Source organism: Pholis gunnellus (genome assembly GCF_910591455.1).
Source record: "Pholis gunnellus genome assembly, chromosome: 4".
In the NCBI taxonomy this organism is placed as follows: domain Eukaryota; kingdom Metazoa; phylum Chordata; class Actinopteri; order Perciformes; family Pholidae; genus Pholis; species Pholis gunnellus.
Genome location: NC_136530.1, coordinates 14,809,954 through 14,825,485, shown reverse-complemented (window position 1 = coordinate 14,825,485; position 15,532 = coordinate 14,809,954). Strand labels below are relative to the sequence as shown.

Below are 15,532 nucleotides of genomic sequence, written 5' to 3'. Positions count from 1 at the left end.
AAACATGAATGATACAAGATCATATATTCAACACCAGATTCCCTTCAATGTAGGGATGTGTTTTGAATCTATCGATACACCACACCATATTCTTTCAGCCGGGTGTCTTTTTGCATCGCGTAATGCAGACTGCATTTAGCATTGGAAGATGTTAAAGAAAATAAAAACATATTTTGGCCACAGCGTAACTATGTGTAAATGGGACTGATTCACAAAATAGATACGCATTCATGGAGGACTTTGTTGTTGTTTTTTGTTTCCCAATCTCCACAAGGAAAAGAAGAAGAAAAAAGGGTAGACGATGTAACTTTTCATTAAACTACATTACCCATAATCCTATGACATTTTGCTCTTCCGGCTTCGATCATTTCCGGTAAGGAAGTAGTCCGATCAAAACAGATGCTAGCTCGTCGTTGAAATATTTGTGCAACTTTCAATGAGTCTTCCGTTTGTTGAATCCTAGAAGGTAAGTCTACCTGCACGTTTTAACGTAAACCATGTACACACATAACAGCTCACATTGCTCGTGCGCGCTCATCAACATCACCTGTGTTAGCTTCATGGACTCACCGTCGGGCTTCCTGGACGCATTGATTGATGCATTTCTGACTAAACTATTTATTCTGTGAAGCTTAAACATCTCAGTGTTTGTTTTTTCCACCGCACATCGCAGCTGTTCTGTGTTATTGTTACTGGCATGACTTTAAAAGTAGAAATACGATTTTAAAGTAAGTAGAGACAGTGGTGGTGATTCTGAGATGCATGCAGCTGTCTTGTGTCCAGTGTACGATCTGTGGTGAAAGTAGCTATTGTTTTCCATTTTTGTAGAATTTAAAGACTTTTGTAAATTGTTGCAACTTGGTGTATTTGTGTTGTACTTGTATTTTAATATCAGAAGATGCAAACCACAGGAATGTGTATTAATGTAAATGCTGGTTACAAATAATGATTGTAGATTCTCTTCATTGCTACTGAGCCAAACTCATCATCTCCACCTCCTCAGCAACTTGTGAGTCCATGGAGACGCCAGAGCCGGGCCCAGCGGACGGAGAGGAGCATCTGGTGGAGCTGCGACCCCGGACGCGCTCCAACCCTGAAGGTGCTGAGGACCGTCGCAGCAGCACGGGCAGCCTCGGAGGAATCGGCAACCCTAACATAGCTCAGCCCGCTGTGGGGAGTCGTGTTGAGGGTGAGGGTGAGGCTTCCACCAGCGACAGTCCTCCCAGCTCCACTACCACAACCCTTTCAGTAGCTGCAGCTCAGAATGTAGCCCCTGTTGCAGTAGTAGTAGTAGCAGCGGCGGCTGCGGCTGCAGCCAGTGCCACGGTGCCACTATCCACTCCTGTCCCTGTGGCCAAAGAGAGGCCGAAGCCCACCCAGCAGCAGCAGCAGCAGCCCACATTGACAACCCCCATCCCCCCACCAGCAGAGTACCAGCTCAGAGTTCCCCGTGTCAACTGTCCAGAGAAAGTGGTAGGCCCACATAGCAGTTCAGATTTAGGTTTCACATGAAAATGAAGCCTTGTTTTCACCTTGAGGCTTATTCTATCTGCTTTTCTTCATTTCAGATCATCTGCTTAGACCTTTCCGAAGAGATGTCTTTGCCAAAGTTGGAGTCTTTTAACGGGTACGCTACAGCAAAGTTAACCTTCGTTCCTCAGTGCTCGTATTTCATCTGTCATCGCTGCCTAATTTGACCGTCTTTCCGATTAGGTCAAAAACAAATGCCCTGAACATATCCCAGAAGATGATTGAGATGTTCGTCAGAACTAAACACAAGATTGACAAACGGCACGAGTTTGCCCTGGTAGTAGTCAATGATGACGCTCTGTGGGTGAGTAAAGGAATGTCTTAATCTGAACCTTTATGCAATGTAACATTTCTTTCTTGATTATTGACACCTTCCTGCTCCTCTTGTGTACGCTCCTCAGTTGTCAGGCTTCACTTCTGACCCCAGGGAGCTGTGCAGCTGTCTGTACGACCTTGATACCAATGTGTGCGAGTCCTTCAGTATCCTTGTATTCAAAACTATCTCCTGAACAATGAAGCGGTACATACAGTAGGACATTGTTAAAGAGATGTTAGCCTTAACTGTCCCCGTGTAGACCTTGAAGATCTTCTTAATGTAATGTAAGTACTGTCTGATTATAAACCGTTTTTGGTCTGTTAAAATACATGAAACCTGACATAGAAGTGTTTACTGAAGGTCCTCTTTTCTTGTTTCGTCTTCAAAGTCGTCAGAAGATCGAGCTGCCGTCGATGGACAATATTCAGACCGTCCCTCCTCCATATGTGGTGCGGACTGTGCTCATCTACAGCCGTCATGCAGGACAGCTTCAGTTCAGCCCTTCAGAGGCTGTTAGTGTAAGTATGACGACTGTCTTCCACTCTTTCAGTTGGTCCATTTGTTTCTTTTTAATATGAATTAGATTTTTTTGCAGTGCATTCACTTTACATTGAAGTCAAAGTCTCGCTTGTTCTTGTGTCTTGCCACAGAAAATGCTGCAGTCTCCGTATTTCTTCTTCGATGTGGTCTACCTACACAACGGGGCGGAGGAGCAGGGGGATGAGACCAGCTGGAGGGTGAGTGAATCCGCTAATGATCGATTTGATTGTGTGTGCCGGGATGTCTGCTGTAGTTTGCCTCAAGTTTGTTTGGTGTGATGTATCATTAGTGTATTTTAGTAGCAAAGAAAAACTTAACAGTTGCACATCTGGTGTCCGTAATTATTTGCGTCTGGACTATTTGAGAGACCTTCCTACGGAGCTTCTGAGAGGTCACAGCAGGAATTTCTTCATGGCTTAACGATGCTTTCTTGGCTCATGTTGATATAGTGTAATATAGTCACATTACAGCTGCCGTAGCCATATCCATAGCATTGCAGGTACAACAACAAATGCAGCCATAGTCCAAGCAATAACTATATCCAGAGCCACAGCTTCAACCAACACACAGTCAGCAGTAGTTAACCAGTGACTGTAAACAGTTGGAGCTTGGCCTTAAGAGAGGAGTAATGAATTGTCACGATGTAGATAATTTCATGTCTGGATAACAATATATATCACGATACAGCATGTTTTCTTGCAGTTCAGTAAATAAATAGTCTAAATGAAATAACCACATGGTAGCACCTAGTTTTTTATCTTCAGAATGTTAAACGTTGTATCAGTGTGAAGATGTATATCTTCACATTGCTCAGACCTTCTGAGCGTTTCTCTATGCTGTCAGTGTGCTATAACTGGACTGGACCACCACACCGGCTTCTGATGGATCAGGGGGTTAGTTTTTGTGAGGAAACGCAAACGTAGTTCAGAAAGTACAAAACAAATCCCCACCCTGACACTTTGGGGTCTCTACGCCTTCCTGTATTTCTGTCCATCTCAGTAAGTCTGAAACGTTTGGAGGAAAGTGATGAAAAAACACTTGTCACACGATGATATTATCTATATTTTGCCCCGGTGCTGCATTTCATCCATGTTTTCATGTGTTCTTCCTCCAGGACAACTACACCTCTTTCTGCAACCTGGACTCAAAGGGCATGTGCTATCGCTTTGAGGTTTCCCTGAGTGGACCCGCCATCGAGCTGCACAACTGCATGGCCAAACTCCTGGCTCACCCTTTACAAAGACCTTTCCAGAGCCACGCGTCTTACAGCCTGCTGGAGGGGGAAGACCTCCAGGACATCGAGGCAACAGTGTAGAACATGGCACACTCACGAAGCCCCGTTTCTCTGTGAAATTCACACACTGTAGTTTACTAGAAAGGGGCTGGGGGTTTTCTAAGTACACCTTATTACTGAAGAGAAATAATTTGTAAGAATATTTGTGAAAACAAGCTGTAGTTCTAATGAAACGTCCGGTTTTTAGCAGATTACTTAACTCTTTAGTTGTGTTTCCATAAAATAATGAGTCATGATTGTTCTGAGGAAGTAATAAATGATCTGTTTTTTTTTGGCTGTAAAACTGCTGGAGGTTTTTGAGAAAGGAGGTGATAAAGTGGATGTCAGAGAGTCCAGTAACACAAGTAGCAGGAAAAGATAAAGAGTTAAAAAAAGGGAAGAGACTTAAATCATCAGGCTTTGTTATACTTACTCCCTTACTATTACATCTTTATTTCAAATCATCACCACACTGATCTGTCTGAGAGGCTTAAAGGGTGGAATCAGTGCAAGCCTTTGTCTCAAACGGCCAGCTGTCAAAAACTGTCAAACTGTGATATGATGTCCTGTATCTCAGAGGTCACAACATCTGTGGTATTGCCTTCCCATTTAGTTCCTCATTTTCACCTTTTGTTGCCTGTTTTTAATGTGTTTTCTGTTTTATAATGGGTTGTTCTTTGAATTTTAAATTTATTTGTCAGCCTTGTGTGTTCCACAGATAATGACAGAATGTACAGTAATGTAGGAGCGGCCCCTCTTTTGACAATGATCTCTGTGACGTTGATGGATTGATTGTGAAAAAAGCCCCACGTACTGCCGGTCTAGCTGCACTTGAAACACATTGTACGGATGAGCTTTTTGAAGCCGTTTGTGGATATTAAAAAAAGGCATGTTGAATCAGAATTTTCATTTTCACAGGTGCTTTCTATGTTTTTGTCAGGAGATGGCAGCAGAGTCTCTAGAGGACTGAACTGAATTCAAAGGCCTCTGTGGTCCATGAGGATAGAGAGAAGTCTGATTTTCTAAGTGTCAGTTTATCTTTTTTTTTTTTTTTGCTTTGATCAGTGTTCATCTGTCTTTTAGATTTTACTAAACCTTTCTGCCTTAAATCTCCAGACATCTTCACTGCCGAGCTTCATCGGCGTCACTTTATATATTACAGCATGATTAAGCTGTTGTCGCAGCTTTTGTTTATCCGTTATCCACCAATGAGTATTACTTCAATGGTCAAGATATGTTTTCCTCTGACCCTAAATGTGTCTGGTCAGTTATCTTAAGAGGTGTTTTTATCTCGGCCTTCAACCGTCTGGTTTCCTGTTTTCGTTCAGAAGTTGATCCGATGTCTGTCCTGACTCCCGTTAGTCACTCATTTTCTGTCACTCTTAACGTACCTTCATAAATTAGTTTTTCTTCCGGTGAGACAGGTTCTCAGGGAGACAATGGGGAGCAGGAAAACCCCGGCCTCAGAGGACCTTTCCCCTTTTACACACTTCCCCAGAAGAGCTGGCTGTTCCTCACGTCATCACTGCAGATAACAGCGTGTGTGTGGGGGGGGGGGGATCCAGTGTGTCTGTACTGCAGGGAGAATTTGTTATTCCCTCATCCCTGAAGAATGACAGGTCTCTATTGTTTTCATTCTTTCACTCCTCCACTGCCATGACTCCTTTCCGTGCGCGCTGGAACAGGATATGGTGGATTTTTTTTTTTCGTTTGTTTGGCATTTTCTGCTTTGACTCCTCACATGGCTTACATTGTTCCTCCACCAGGGGAATATGATCAGGAATTCAGTAGTCGCTATATTTAAATGTGGCACTGATGGGTGATCTTTTCTGGTTTCTTTATATATCACGTGCAGACAGTGGTGGAAAATAACTGCATGTACTCGAGATACTTGAGTATTTACATTTGATGCTACTTTATGCTTCTAATCCACTATATTTCAGAGGGTAATATTGTACATTTTACTCCACTACAATTATCTGTCACTTATACTAGTTACTTTGTAGGTCAATATTTTAAATACAAAACATAATTATCTAAAAAAAAAATATATATATATATATATATATATAGCAGCTTGCCTGGATTAACCTGTAAGGGGGTCTCTATTTCCCCTTTGCTGGTAATCCAGCCTTGTCCAAAATTAAGTAAAGTTAGCATGAAGAGGTTAACTTCTAAATTCAAATCCCAAGTAAAAATAAATCCAAAATGCATAAGTACTTTTGATGTTTTAAGTACATTTAGCTATTAAGGTGACACAGGTAACGTAACATTTTGGAATGCAGGATTTTTAATCGTCGTGGAGAGTCTCTCAATCTCTGCACCATTTGGTCGTCCTGTATTGATTTTTTTATCACGTGGAGCACATTAAAAGATTTGTTCACATTTTTTCAAGTGTCTTAAAACAACAGTCGCATATCCACTTTTGGATTGAAAGTTTTCGGTCGCTGTAATCTTTATTCCTGTTTATATCGGTTGTAAAGAGTATCCTTCTGATTTCAATGTAAATTAAGGGACAAAAGCTTCACCCTGTGTAAAAAAGTTTAGCTGAAGACAGTAACTATTTTCCAGAATTACTGTCTTTTTTTATGTGAAAGTCGCTTTGTTGCTATCTCTCTTCAGCAGAAACACAAAGAGGAATTTTCAGGGTAAAAATGAAGGAGAAAAGGTAGATGTAAGATTAAGTTTATCAAACTTATGGTGGAAAGATCATATCGGACCCAAATTAGTATTCTAAGCAGAGTATTTCTACTTGTGTTAAAACATGTCTGGAGGGGATCCTTAGTTAATCTTCCTGCCCCAATAATCTCCTTTTGTCTCACCCACCAGAAAATTGTGTGATAATTCGGGAGGTGTTGCAGCTGTAACTGTGACGGAGGTCAATGGGGGAGGAGAGGGGAGGGGAGGTGAGGTGAGGGCTGGGCCAGGATGGACTCGAAGTGTGCCTCCAGCAGCACGTATAAACATGGCCCCTTTACACACCTACGGGTCATTGTTGACATCCATCATACATGCCATTTCTGCATGTATCACCCTGACAGTGAGGCAGAGCTGTAGAAGACAGAGACACGCTTCTCACCACTGTTTTTTTTTATTCTATTTCTGCTCGACAGTGTTCACCTGGAAGCACCTGCTCTGCAGAGAAGATCACATCTGAACGGAAGCCTTGTGGATTTTAGCAAACATAATTCCTGTTTAGTTCTTCCAGCTGCCACCATTTCACCTCCATCAGTCATGTATAGCTCCAGCTACTCCCAGGCCAAGTTTGGCCTGGAGACAAGGGAGCCGCTGCACAAGCCCAAAGGAAAGAGCTGCGGCTACTACATGAGGATCGTCTTCTTTTTTTCCTCTCTGATCCAGTCTCTGATCATCGTCAGCCTGGTGCTCTTCCTCATCTATGGACAGCCAGAGAAGTCTGCAGAGGAGATGAGGGTCCAGGTCAGTGACTTCTTCTAGTATAATCTTCATTTAATAGTTTTTGTCAGATATTAAAGGTCCCTCTCAAAACTTTTTTTAGGACGTTATACTTGGGTTTAAATGGTCATTTGTGTCTGATATGGTGTATATCAGACACTGCCCAAGTGTAGTAACAATAAGCAAAACAGTTTTTTAGTGAAAGTGGGACTTTAAGAGACTTAATGAGGCTTTAAGAATCAGATGGAATAATTTCTGCCACACTTTTGATCGAACTTAGTGTTTGAGCAGCATCAATCATCACTCGCCTGTTATGTTTCTGTCACACAGTATAATATCTATGTATATAATATGTTCAGTGCTGTAAAATACAGTGATGATGATGCTGAGAGAGCTCTGATTGTTATCCTGAAGGAGCTCGAGCTGAACTTCAACAGCCTGAGTGAGAACAACATCCAGCTGAGAAAGGAGAAAGGCGAGGTGGGAGCTCAGCTGGGAGCTCGCACAGCTGAGAAAGCTGCTCTGGAGACAGAGCTGGCGAAGCTGAAGACTGATGCTAACAAATCAGACCTTATGCAAAAGGAGAAGTTAGTAAGTATGACTTGATTAATATAATGCTAAGAGAAGCAGGTCATTTTGTGCAGCTGATAAGTAGTTTTAACACATCTTAATCTTCTTTAAGAAATGCTCTACAACAAGTACAAATTAAGGTTAAAGTAATTATACAACATGAATATTTCTTTAGGTATTGTTCTAGTTTTCCTATTGGTGAAACAATAATCCAGATCCTTTACTTAAGGTACTAATACCACTCTGTAAAAATACTCCATTGCAAGTAAAAGCCATGCATTGAAAATGTTACTTAAATGAAAGTATTTATCTTTAATTAGGAAAATATAGCTAAAGTCTTATAAGTACTCGATGCAAAAATGGCCCATGTGACTCTATATGAAATCAGTATTATTACTTATGGGTTAATGTAAAAGCAGGATTTTTACTTGTAGTTGGTTGAGGTGCAACTAATGATTTTGTATCATTGATTAATCTTCATATTATTTTCCTAATCGATTGATTGATTGTTTGGTTTGTAAAACTTACCCAGTACCCACAGTGACACCTCCACACGGACTATTGTAACGAGAAAAAAAACAACCTTCGGATTTATTAAAAATAATCACAAAGAAAAAGCAGCAAATACTCACATTAGTGATGCTGGAACCAAAAGTTTTTAATTTTTACAAGAAACATTACTTGAATGATTATCAGAGTAATTTCTTGATTGATTTTCCGTCAATCAGCTCATCGATTTATTAAATATTTCAGCTCTAATTGTATAAACTGCTGGATAGTTTAATTTTGTACATCATTTTGTTAATTTGTAAATCAACTAAAGCTGTCAGATAATTGTAATAGAGTAAAAATTGTATTATGTCCCCCTAAAATGTATTAAGAAGCATAAAATGAACTCAAGTAAAGTACAAGTACCTCCGATTTGTTCTTACATTAGTTGAGTAAATGTATCGAGTTAAGTTCCACCACTATTAGTCGCTATCTTAACAAAATAAAACAAAAAATGAATCATCCTGTAAATAAATAAATATATATATAATACGTTTTTGCTTTTAATTCTTTTATTTCGATGTATAGGCTAACTGTGAGAGAATGACTGCAACACTCAGCATGATGGCGCGTCGTCCCACCTCTCCGATCCAGCTTCCTCCTGCGGTCACTAGCGGTATGCACTCCAATTCTATACTGTTGGGAGATTTCATCTCATGCTATAATACTGCTTAAATATTTTTTTAAAATGACTCTGTTGATGAACATCAGAAATTGTGGCAATAATGAATGTATGTGTAAAATAATAAATATATAAATGTACAGTAAAATTAAAGTCCATGTGGTTCAGAAAAGACAAGATGTTGGCAAGTAAAGCAAATTGTTTTCGGGTGCATTTAAGTAAAAATAATATTGGTACCACTTCCGAATAAGGCACCCTTTATACAGGGTGTCTAACTTTTAATTAATGGCTTTAGTTATGGTTAATAAATAATTTACTTAGGATTTATATGGGTGATTAATTGAGTAATGACCTCACCTTTGGTGACTAACTGACATCCTGGCAATCCAAAAGTTATCCTGACTAATGTCTAATAACCGATCTATAAAACATGATTTACTAAACATCAACGCAATTAGTTACACTTTGTAACTTATTAGAAAATGGAACCAGAATATTATGTCAGAAAAATGTCAGTGTTACTAAAAGTAAAACTGTCTATTTAAAAGTTCCTGTGATAATTCTGCTTTCCACTGAACTCTCCAGGTGAAATGAAGACTTTGCAGACCTTCAACGCTCAGCAGAAAGCTATGATAAACCTCATTGAGGCAAACTTCACCCGGACGGTTCAGTACCTGAGCCAGGAGAGAGACAACGCCCTCAAAGACCGAGACACACACCACCACGATGCCATCACCCTGCGCAGGGAGAACACCATGCTGAAGGAGCAGCTCACCACCTACACCAGGTACTGTTTCTCCACATGCTCTGTGTTTGTATCTGAAAATATTAAGATTAAACACATTCAAGTGTTTGTTTAATATTGTTTTTCAACCAGGAAGTGCAAAGAGGACTTTGCTCACTCTTTGGACGGGATCAAAATCGTTACCAGCGATTTCCTGACCAAGATCAACAACCTGTTTCCTCACCAGCTGACCTTTCACCTCACCTGTGACAGCCAGAAGGAGCAGATGGAGAAGATCAGAAACAGCTGCACAAACCTGTCCAGAGAAGTAGAGAACAAGTTCCAGCTGTATTTAGACAACGTGGGCAACAAGGTATGTGCAAGATATTAAGTGATTCTACATATGTGTTGATTTGATGTTATATTTCAAATTAGAGGGAGTAGGCAGTGAAATAATTTAGTTTTTACATTAATAGGAACTAGAATTTACCCATACATCAACTTATATGCAGTGGTGGACGACATCCTCAGATCCTCTACAAGTTAAAATCCTACATTCAAAATCCTGTTTGGGTAAAAGTACAAAACTAGTAGAGAGAGAGATTTAGATATATTATCTTCTGGCCTCGGAAAGTAATTTAAATGAAACCATCTGATCAGTATAGTGGGGAAATCTTGTGTAACAAGATTATATAATACAAAGTACATTGTATTTTTTAACCCATCCCTTCTTTTTTATGTAAAATCTTAATTGGAAAAGTAAATAGTGACTTATGTCAATTAAATGTAGTGCAGTAAAAAGAAAAAAGAAAAATAATTCTCTCCTAAATGTTGTGGAGTAGAAGTATAAAGTAGCATACAATGGAATTACTCAATTAAAGTATCTAAAAATGATAGTTTTCAGAATTTGCACTTCTTTTACACTCCGTAACTCTGATGGAATATTCCAAGTAACAGATTGAATGGGAAACCAGTTTCTCAAGGGAGGAAGTGAATCATTCACATTAAAACTACAGCCAAAGAGACAGACGTCCTCTGAGGCGACCTCGGAGTCAAAGTAAAAAAGTAAAAGTGTTTGTCTCTGCTGATACAGCAGCGCAGTGCAGGAAAACAATTACTTACCCTAAGCAAGTAGCTTTTTAATAAATCATCACTTCTTCATGAACTTATTGTTTTCACTTGTGTCTCCTTTGTCAGAAGACCGGTGGTAATTGTTAACTTTTGTTTTACACATTTTTTACCATTTTGTGCCTACGTAGGCACAATTTTAAACCAATTTAGTTCTATTCAGGATTATTTTTGTAGGGATACGTTTATAACACGGACCGACATTACACACCAGAGCATCTATAGCCAACACTAGTTTGCAGTGCCCGTCCCTACATTGGCCTCTATACACAAAACTCAAGAAGAAACACAAACAATGATACAGTAACATTATCATACAATTTAATGACAATGGCAACAAAAAATTCATAACTACACGACCAATTTCTCTTTAAAAAAATGTGTCAACTCTAAATATTATTTTCATTACCAATGAATCTGCCAAATTAGTTCTTGATTTCTTGATGGTTGGTCTTTAGAGGGTCAGAAGATGACATAAAAGATGCCCATTACATTTACCAAGAGTGCTTGTGACAGTCTTTTAATGTCTTGTTTTGTCTGACCAACAACCCAAAACCCAAATATACTCAGTTTACAGGCATTACGGGCATTTATGGTTGAGTTTAATATTATCAAATTGTATGAAATGATCAAAAGTTGCTTCCTAGGGTGGTGGGCAAAACATTCTAAACACCTCTCAGTATAATGTAGTCCAGTTTAACATCACTGGAAAAAAGTTACTAGTATGAAGGAAAAATGTAATACAAAAAGCCATATTTTGGTACATCAAAAGTTATAGTATGCCAATCGAAATAGAATGAATTTTGAAGGACCCTTCCTATAAAATTGTCATAAAATGTCATAGTAAAGTATGTTGAAAAAGTAACAATATATGATGTCGAAAAAAAATAATAGCCATAGTAGAGTAACTCATAAAGAGTATAGTATGTCATAAAAAAGTAATAGTATAGTAAGTATGTCCAAAAACGTCATAGTATAGTATGTTGCATAAAGTCATGAAAAAGTCATAGTATAGTAGGTCAAAAATTGTCAATGTACTATGTCAAAAAAAATCCCAAAAAGTTTTTAGTATGAAGGAAAAATGTAATATAAAAAGCCATATTTTGGCATATCAATTGAAATAGAATGAATTTAGAAGAACCTTCCTATTCACATGAACATAGGATGATCAGAGCGGATGTCATCTTCATACGTAATGTACTACTGCCATTGCATAGAACTGTGACCGTTCTAGTGGGCTAACTCATTCCATGTCTATAGTCAATGCACGGTGCTAATTGCCATATTCTTCTGAACTCATCAAATGACCACAGCAAACAGTTCAATGTTCATTCTGCTCATTCTATTTCTATGGCTGGAACATCATTTGCGTTCATTCACAGGCATCTAGATAGCAAAGTCCCTCAGGGAGACATTCAGTGTAAATTTCATGAATGTACTGTGACGTTAAGGAAAATGTACATTAAGAAACACTCACAATGATAGATAGAAATAGACACACGGGCAAAAACAATTGCAATTATGTAAAGGCACCATCTGGAAACACATTTGGTGCAGTCAAGTATGACACATTTTTCAACCACAGCCCATTATATGAGAGTGACTTTCTGCTGCAGAGCCGATCAAAGTATTACATTTAAAAGGAAAAACATGGCATCAGATGATTATATCACATTTATTTAGAAAATAAATAAAAAAAGATTTTCTTCTTTCAGGTGGCCGAGATCCAAGTAAAGTCCAGTCGTCTGGAGGTGCAAAACTCACATTTGACTTCTGAACAGCAGCAGTGTGAACGCAAACGCAGTGAGACGGTCTCCGAGGCAGCCAAGCAGCTGCAGCTCACGCAAAAGACTCATGACGACCAGGTAGATATTGTGTGTGTGTGATATTAAGTGTGTGTGAAAATAAAAAGTAATTTACACATCATAGAAGTGTCTCTTTACAGGAGTGTGTGTGTGAAAGGGAAATGGAAACCCAGCGGGATCCATGGAACAAGCTGATTTCCTCAGTTATTGGTTATAAAAATGCGACTTCCATTGTAAAATGTATACTCTTCCCCTGTTTTAACAGGAACTTACAGTAGCATGAAATAAATAATGGTATATATATTTTTTTTTTACATTGTTTCCATTTAAAATAAAACATGCATATTTCGTGAAGGTGGAGAAATTACTGATCGAGCAGAATCGGCTGAGAGAACAGAAGAAGCTGCAGGAAGACAGTTTGGCCCTGAGAGACAGTGAGCTTCAGACCCTCCAGCGAATGCTCCCTGCTCAGCCCAATGTCAAGGTAAAATAAAAACAGAGGACCAGCTATTTACTCCGTACAGACATATGAAAGGAAAAGAGGGAAGGCAGCGCCCACAAATGATTTCAAACCTCCATTCATTTATTTACGATATTCATTTTTCGGTTTATGTAAAGCATAACCTGAGCTGCTCTCAAAAGACAATCTGGCTCAATAACTTGTATTTGGAGTGTATGCTATGTAAGATGTACTTCACTGATCACATGGACAGCAGTGCAGAGGTAAGGTGGTGCATGTGGACTCAGCAGAAAAGAGGAATCTGAGGGCAGAAGCAGGAAGGATGGACAGGCAAGATAACAAAGGAAAACATTTTTAAGCAGTCATAAGTTCACAAAATGCCCCATTTCAAACCCCACAGTAATGTGTGTGCAGCGAAGGTGTCCATGCACCCTCAGAAAAAGTAAAATACATGTGGTATGTGTGTTTATAATGTTAAATAATACTGAAATAATTAATTTATTTTCCAGTCCGGCGTTCCTAAAGCTGCCAGCCTACAGGCCTCTATTGGAGCACCTGGCATCAGTAAAACTCCAACGGTAAATCTTATATGGGAATAAAACACCATTAATATATCATATAATATTCATATGCAGTGTACACACTGTACAGTGAGTGCAGTATTTTGGCAACTGTACAGAGCATGTGATTACACTTAGGCCTAAAAAAGAAGATTAATCAAAGTTTGATCTTTCATCATTATAGTTCTTTGGTGGTCTTCATGTGAAACTGTGCTGAAACAAGACCTCATTGCTGTCATTGATATTAGATTATACTTATCAATGCTTTGTCTTTTCAGGTGAGATGAAATGAACCGGAAGAGTAATGACGGAAGGCACACAACAGGCGCCACAGTGATCAACATATTGCCTTTAAACATTTTTAAGAAGGACGTGTATATATTCCTGATTCAACACAACTTGTAAATACTTTAAGTTTATATATTACTGTTGTTGGTCTGTGCATGCTTTTTTTTTTTTTTAGCTATATGTGGAATAGCAGATTACATTTTATTTGACATTACTGTTTGATAGTAAAATTGCTGTGAATGGCCTTGGTATCTTCCAAGGTAAATGTACAAATCTCCAAGACACTGGTGTAAATATTTGCTATTGTGTGTCACTCTTTGTGGTTTCTGCTGTTAGGAAATTCAAAATCAAATTAAATGAACCAAAAACTGACTCGCTCCTGAACTGTGTTGTCCTCAGTCTGGTTCCTCTCTGTCATTAAAAGTACAACAACTCAGACAGGACTTCGGGCAGCAGCTGCTCACTTGTCTGCTATAAACAGAATACTCTTAAAATAGCGACATTTATGTTTCCTGGTGGTTCACAAATTGAATTTCTACTGCAGCCGTATTTACAATACATACACGACCAAGTCATTAACACATCTCCAGTCGTTAGAAGTCCTAAAAACAGTTTGAGAAATCAGTAGGAAAACATTTGGCACGAATTAGACTGGAAGTACTAGATCTTTTACGAGCGCAGTAGCTGTTAAATGAACTGTTCTCAGGCTTTACTACTTCCTTTTTCTTTTCATAAGCACAAGTCGATGAGCGTATGCAGGACTGCAGCTGGAAACAGCTGTGTTTTCTTTTAATCGTTTTATGATTATTATATTTTTAAAAAGTACACACACACACGACTTCTTACAGACTGTTCTGTTCCCTATCAATTCATTTCAATGTTAACTTAACTAGAGTAGTAAATTAAACTGTTCATTAAACTGCGTAAATCAGCGTTCATGAATCAGAATCTACATTTTAATTAAAGCTTGCATCGCACATGGAAATATTAGCATTTAGACAGAACAAATATTCAAGAGTCCTGCATGTTGTATAAGAAGTCCCATGAGGATAAACTCCCAGGCTGACTGCACTGATGGATGTGAGGGTTACAGGTATGACAGTCTGCCTCCTGTCCTCAGGAAATCCTTTGTTTAACATGAAGTGTTTTCAACCCCACGTATAGACCTAAACACACCCCGACATCTAATCAAATGGCTACAGGGTGGTGCTGGACCTGGCTACGTCAAACTTGCATTTCAGGACGGCCATGAATCACAACTACAGGAAACTAACAGAAAGCTAAAAGTATAAATATATAGACTGAGATGTATCCATAGCACCACGTAACAAAAACTGTCACTGAGAAAAGCTTTGCTTCTGGCATAGAATATCTGGTTAAGTTTGTAATCAGCATCTAAACGCATTTCACACATCACAGTTGAGATAAACATTTCACACACAAACACTACTTCAAAGATGAACCAAGCTCCAGAATTGATTGCCACTAATTTGTACGACAGCAAGTGCCGCTTTCAGCTTAAAGCTCCCCCTGTGTGGTAATTAATCAGGGTGAACATGAAAGAGGACAAAAAGGCTGACAGGGCAGTGCGGAAAGAGGAAAGGTCAGGTAGCAGAGACAAAGTGGAGAGAGACAAAAAGGCAGCGAGACGGGGAGTTATGATGGTGTACAGCAGGGCAACTGTCGTCAGAGACTGGGCGAGAAGAAACCAACTGGGGAAGAAGGGTGAGGAGGTCAACAAGGAAACATAAAT

The 15,532-nt window shown here is 39.1% G+C and overlaps 2 protein-coding genes across 2 annotated transcripts; both read left to right on the top strand.

The window, feature by feature from the left end:
• Nucleotides 1-362: 362 nt before the first annotated feature.
• babam1 (BRISC and BRCA1 A complex member 1) lies at nucleotides 363-4,562 on the top strand. Its single transcript, XM_079158473.1, has 9 exons — nucleotides 363-466; nucleotides 1,004-1,473; nucleotides 1,569-1,627; nucleotides 1,714-1,834; nucleotides 1,932-2,010; nucleotides 2,106-2,130; nucleotides 2,235-2,364; nucleotides 2,497-2,583; nucleotides 3,501-4,562. Exons 2-9 carry the CDS (start codon nucleotides 1,018-1,020, stop codon nucleotides 3,699-3,701), a joined length of 1,158 nt encoding a protein of 385 aa, XP_079014599.1. The 5' UTR covers nucleotides 363-466; nucleotides 1,004-1,017; the 3' UTR covers nucleotides 3,702-4,562.
• Nucleotides 4,563-6,697: 2,135 nt separating this feature from the next.
• plvapb (plasmalemma vesicle associated protein b) lies at nucleotides 6,698-14,054 on the top strand. The gene is made up of 9 exons (XM_079158492.1): nucleotides 6,698-7,097; nucleotides 7,488-7,664; nucleotides 8,721-8,808; nucleotides 9,400-9,601; nucleotides 9,692-9,911; nucleotides 12,382-12,531; nucleotides 12,827-12,955; nucleotides 13,441-13,509; nucleotides 13,770-14,054. Exons 1-9 carry the CDS (start codon nucleotides 6,894-6,896, stop codon nucleotides 13,776-13,778), a joined length of 1,248 nt encoding a protein of 415 aa, XP_079014618.1. The 5' UTR covers nucleotides 6,698-6,893; the 3' UTR covers nucleotides 13,779-14,054.
• Nucleotides 14,055-15,532: the final 1,478 nt, after the last annotated feature.

Excerpts from the sequence above, each read along its gene's own strand:
- babam1 (XM_079158473.1), top strand. The coding sequence starts at position 1,018 with ATGGAGACGCCAGAGCCGGGCCCAGCGGACGGAGAGGAGCATCTGGTG. Across the intron at positions 2,131-2,234 it reads GAAGATCTTCTTAATGTAAT|TCGTCAGAAGATCGAGCTGC; the intron begins GTAAGTACTGTC and ends TCGTCTTCAAAG. Across the intron at positions 2,365-2,496 it reads GCCCTTCAGAGGCTGTTAGT|AAAATGCTGCAGTCTCCGTA; the intron begins GTAAGTATGACG and ends GTCTTGCCACAG.
- plvapb (XM_079158492.1), top strand. The coding sequence starts at position 6,894 with ATGTATAGCTCCAGCTACTCCCAGGCCAAGTTTGGCCTGGAGACAAGG. Across the intron at positions 9,912-12,381 it reads TAGACAACGTGGGCAACAAG|GTGGCCGAGATCCAAGTAAA; the intron begins GTATGTGCAAGA and ends TTCTTCTTTCAG. Across the intron at positions 12,956-13,440 it reads CTGCTCAGCCCAATGTCAAG|TCCGGCGTTCCTAAAGCTGC; the intron begins GTAAAATAAAAA and ends TTTATTTTCCAG.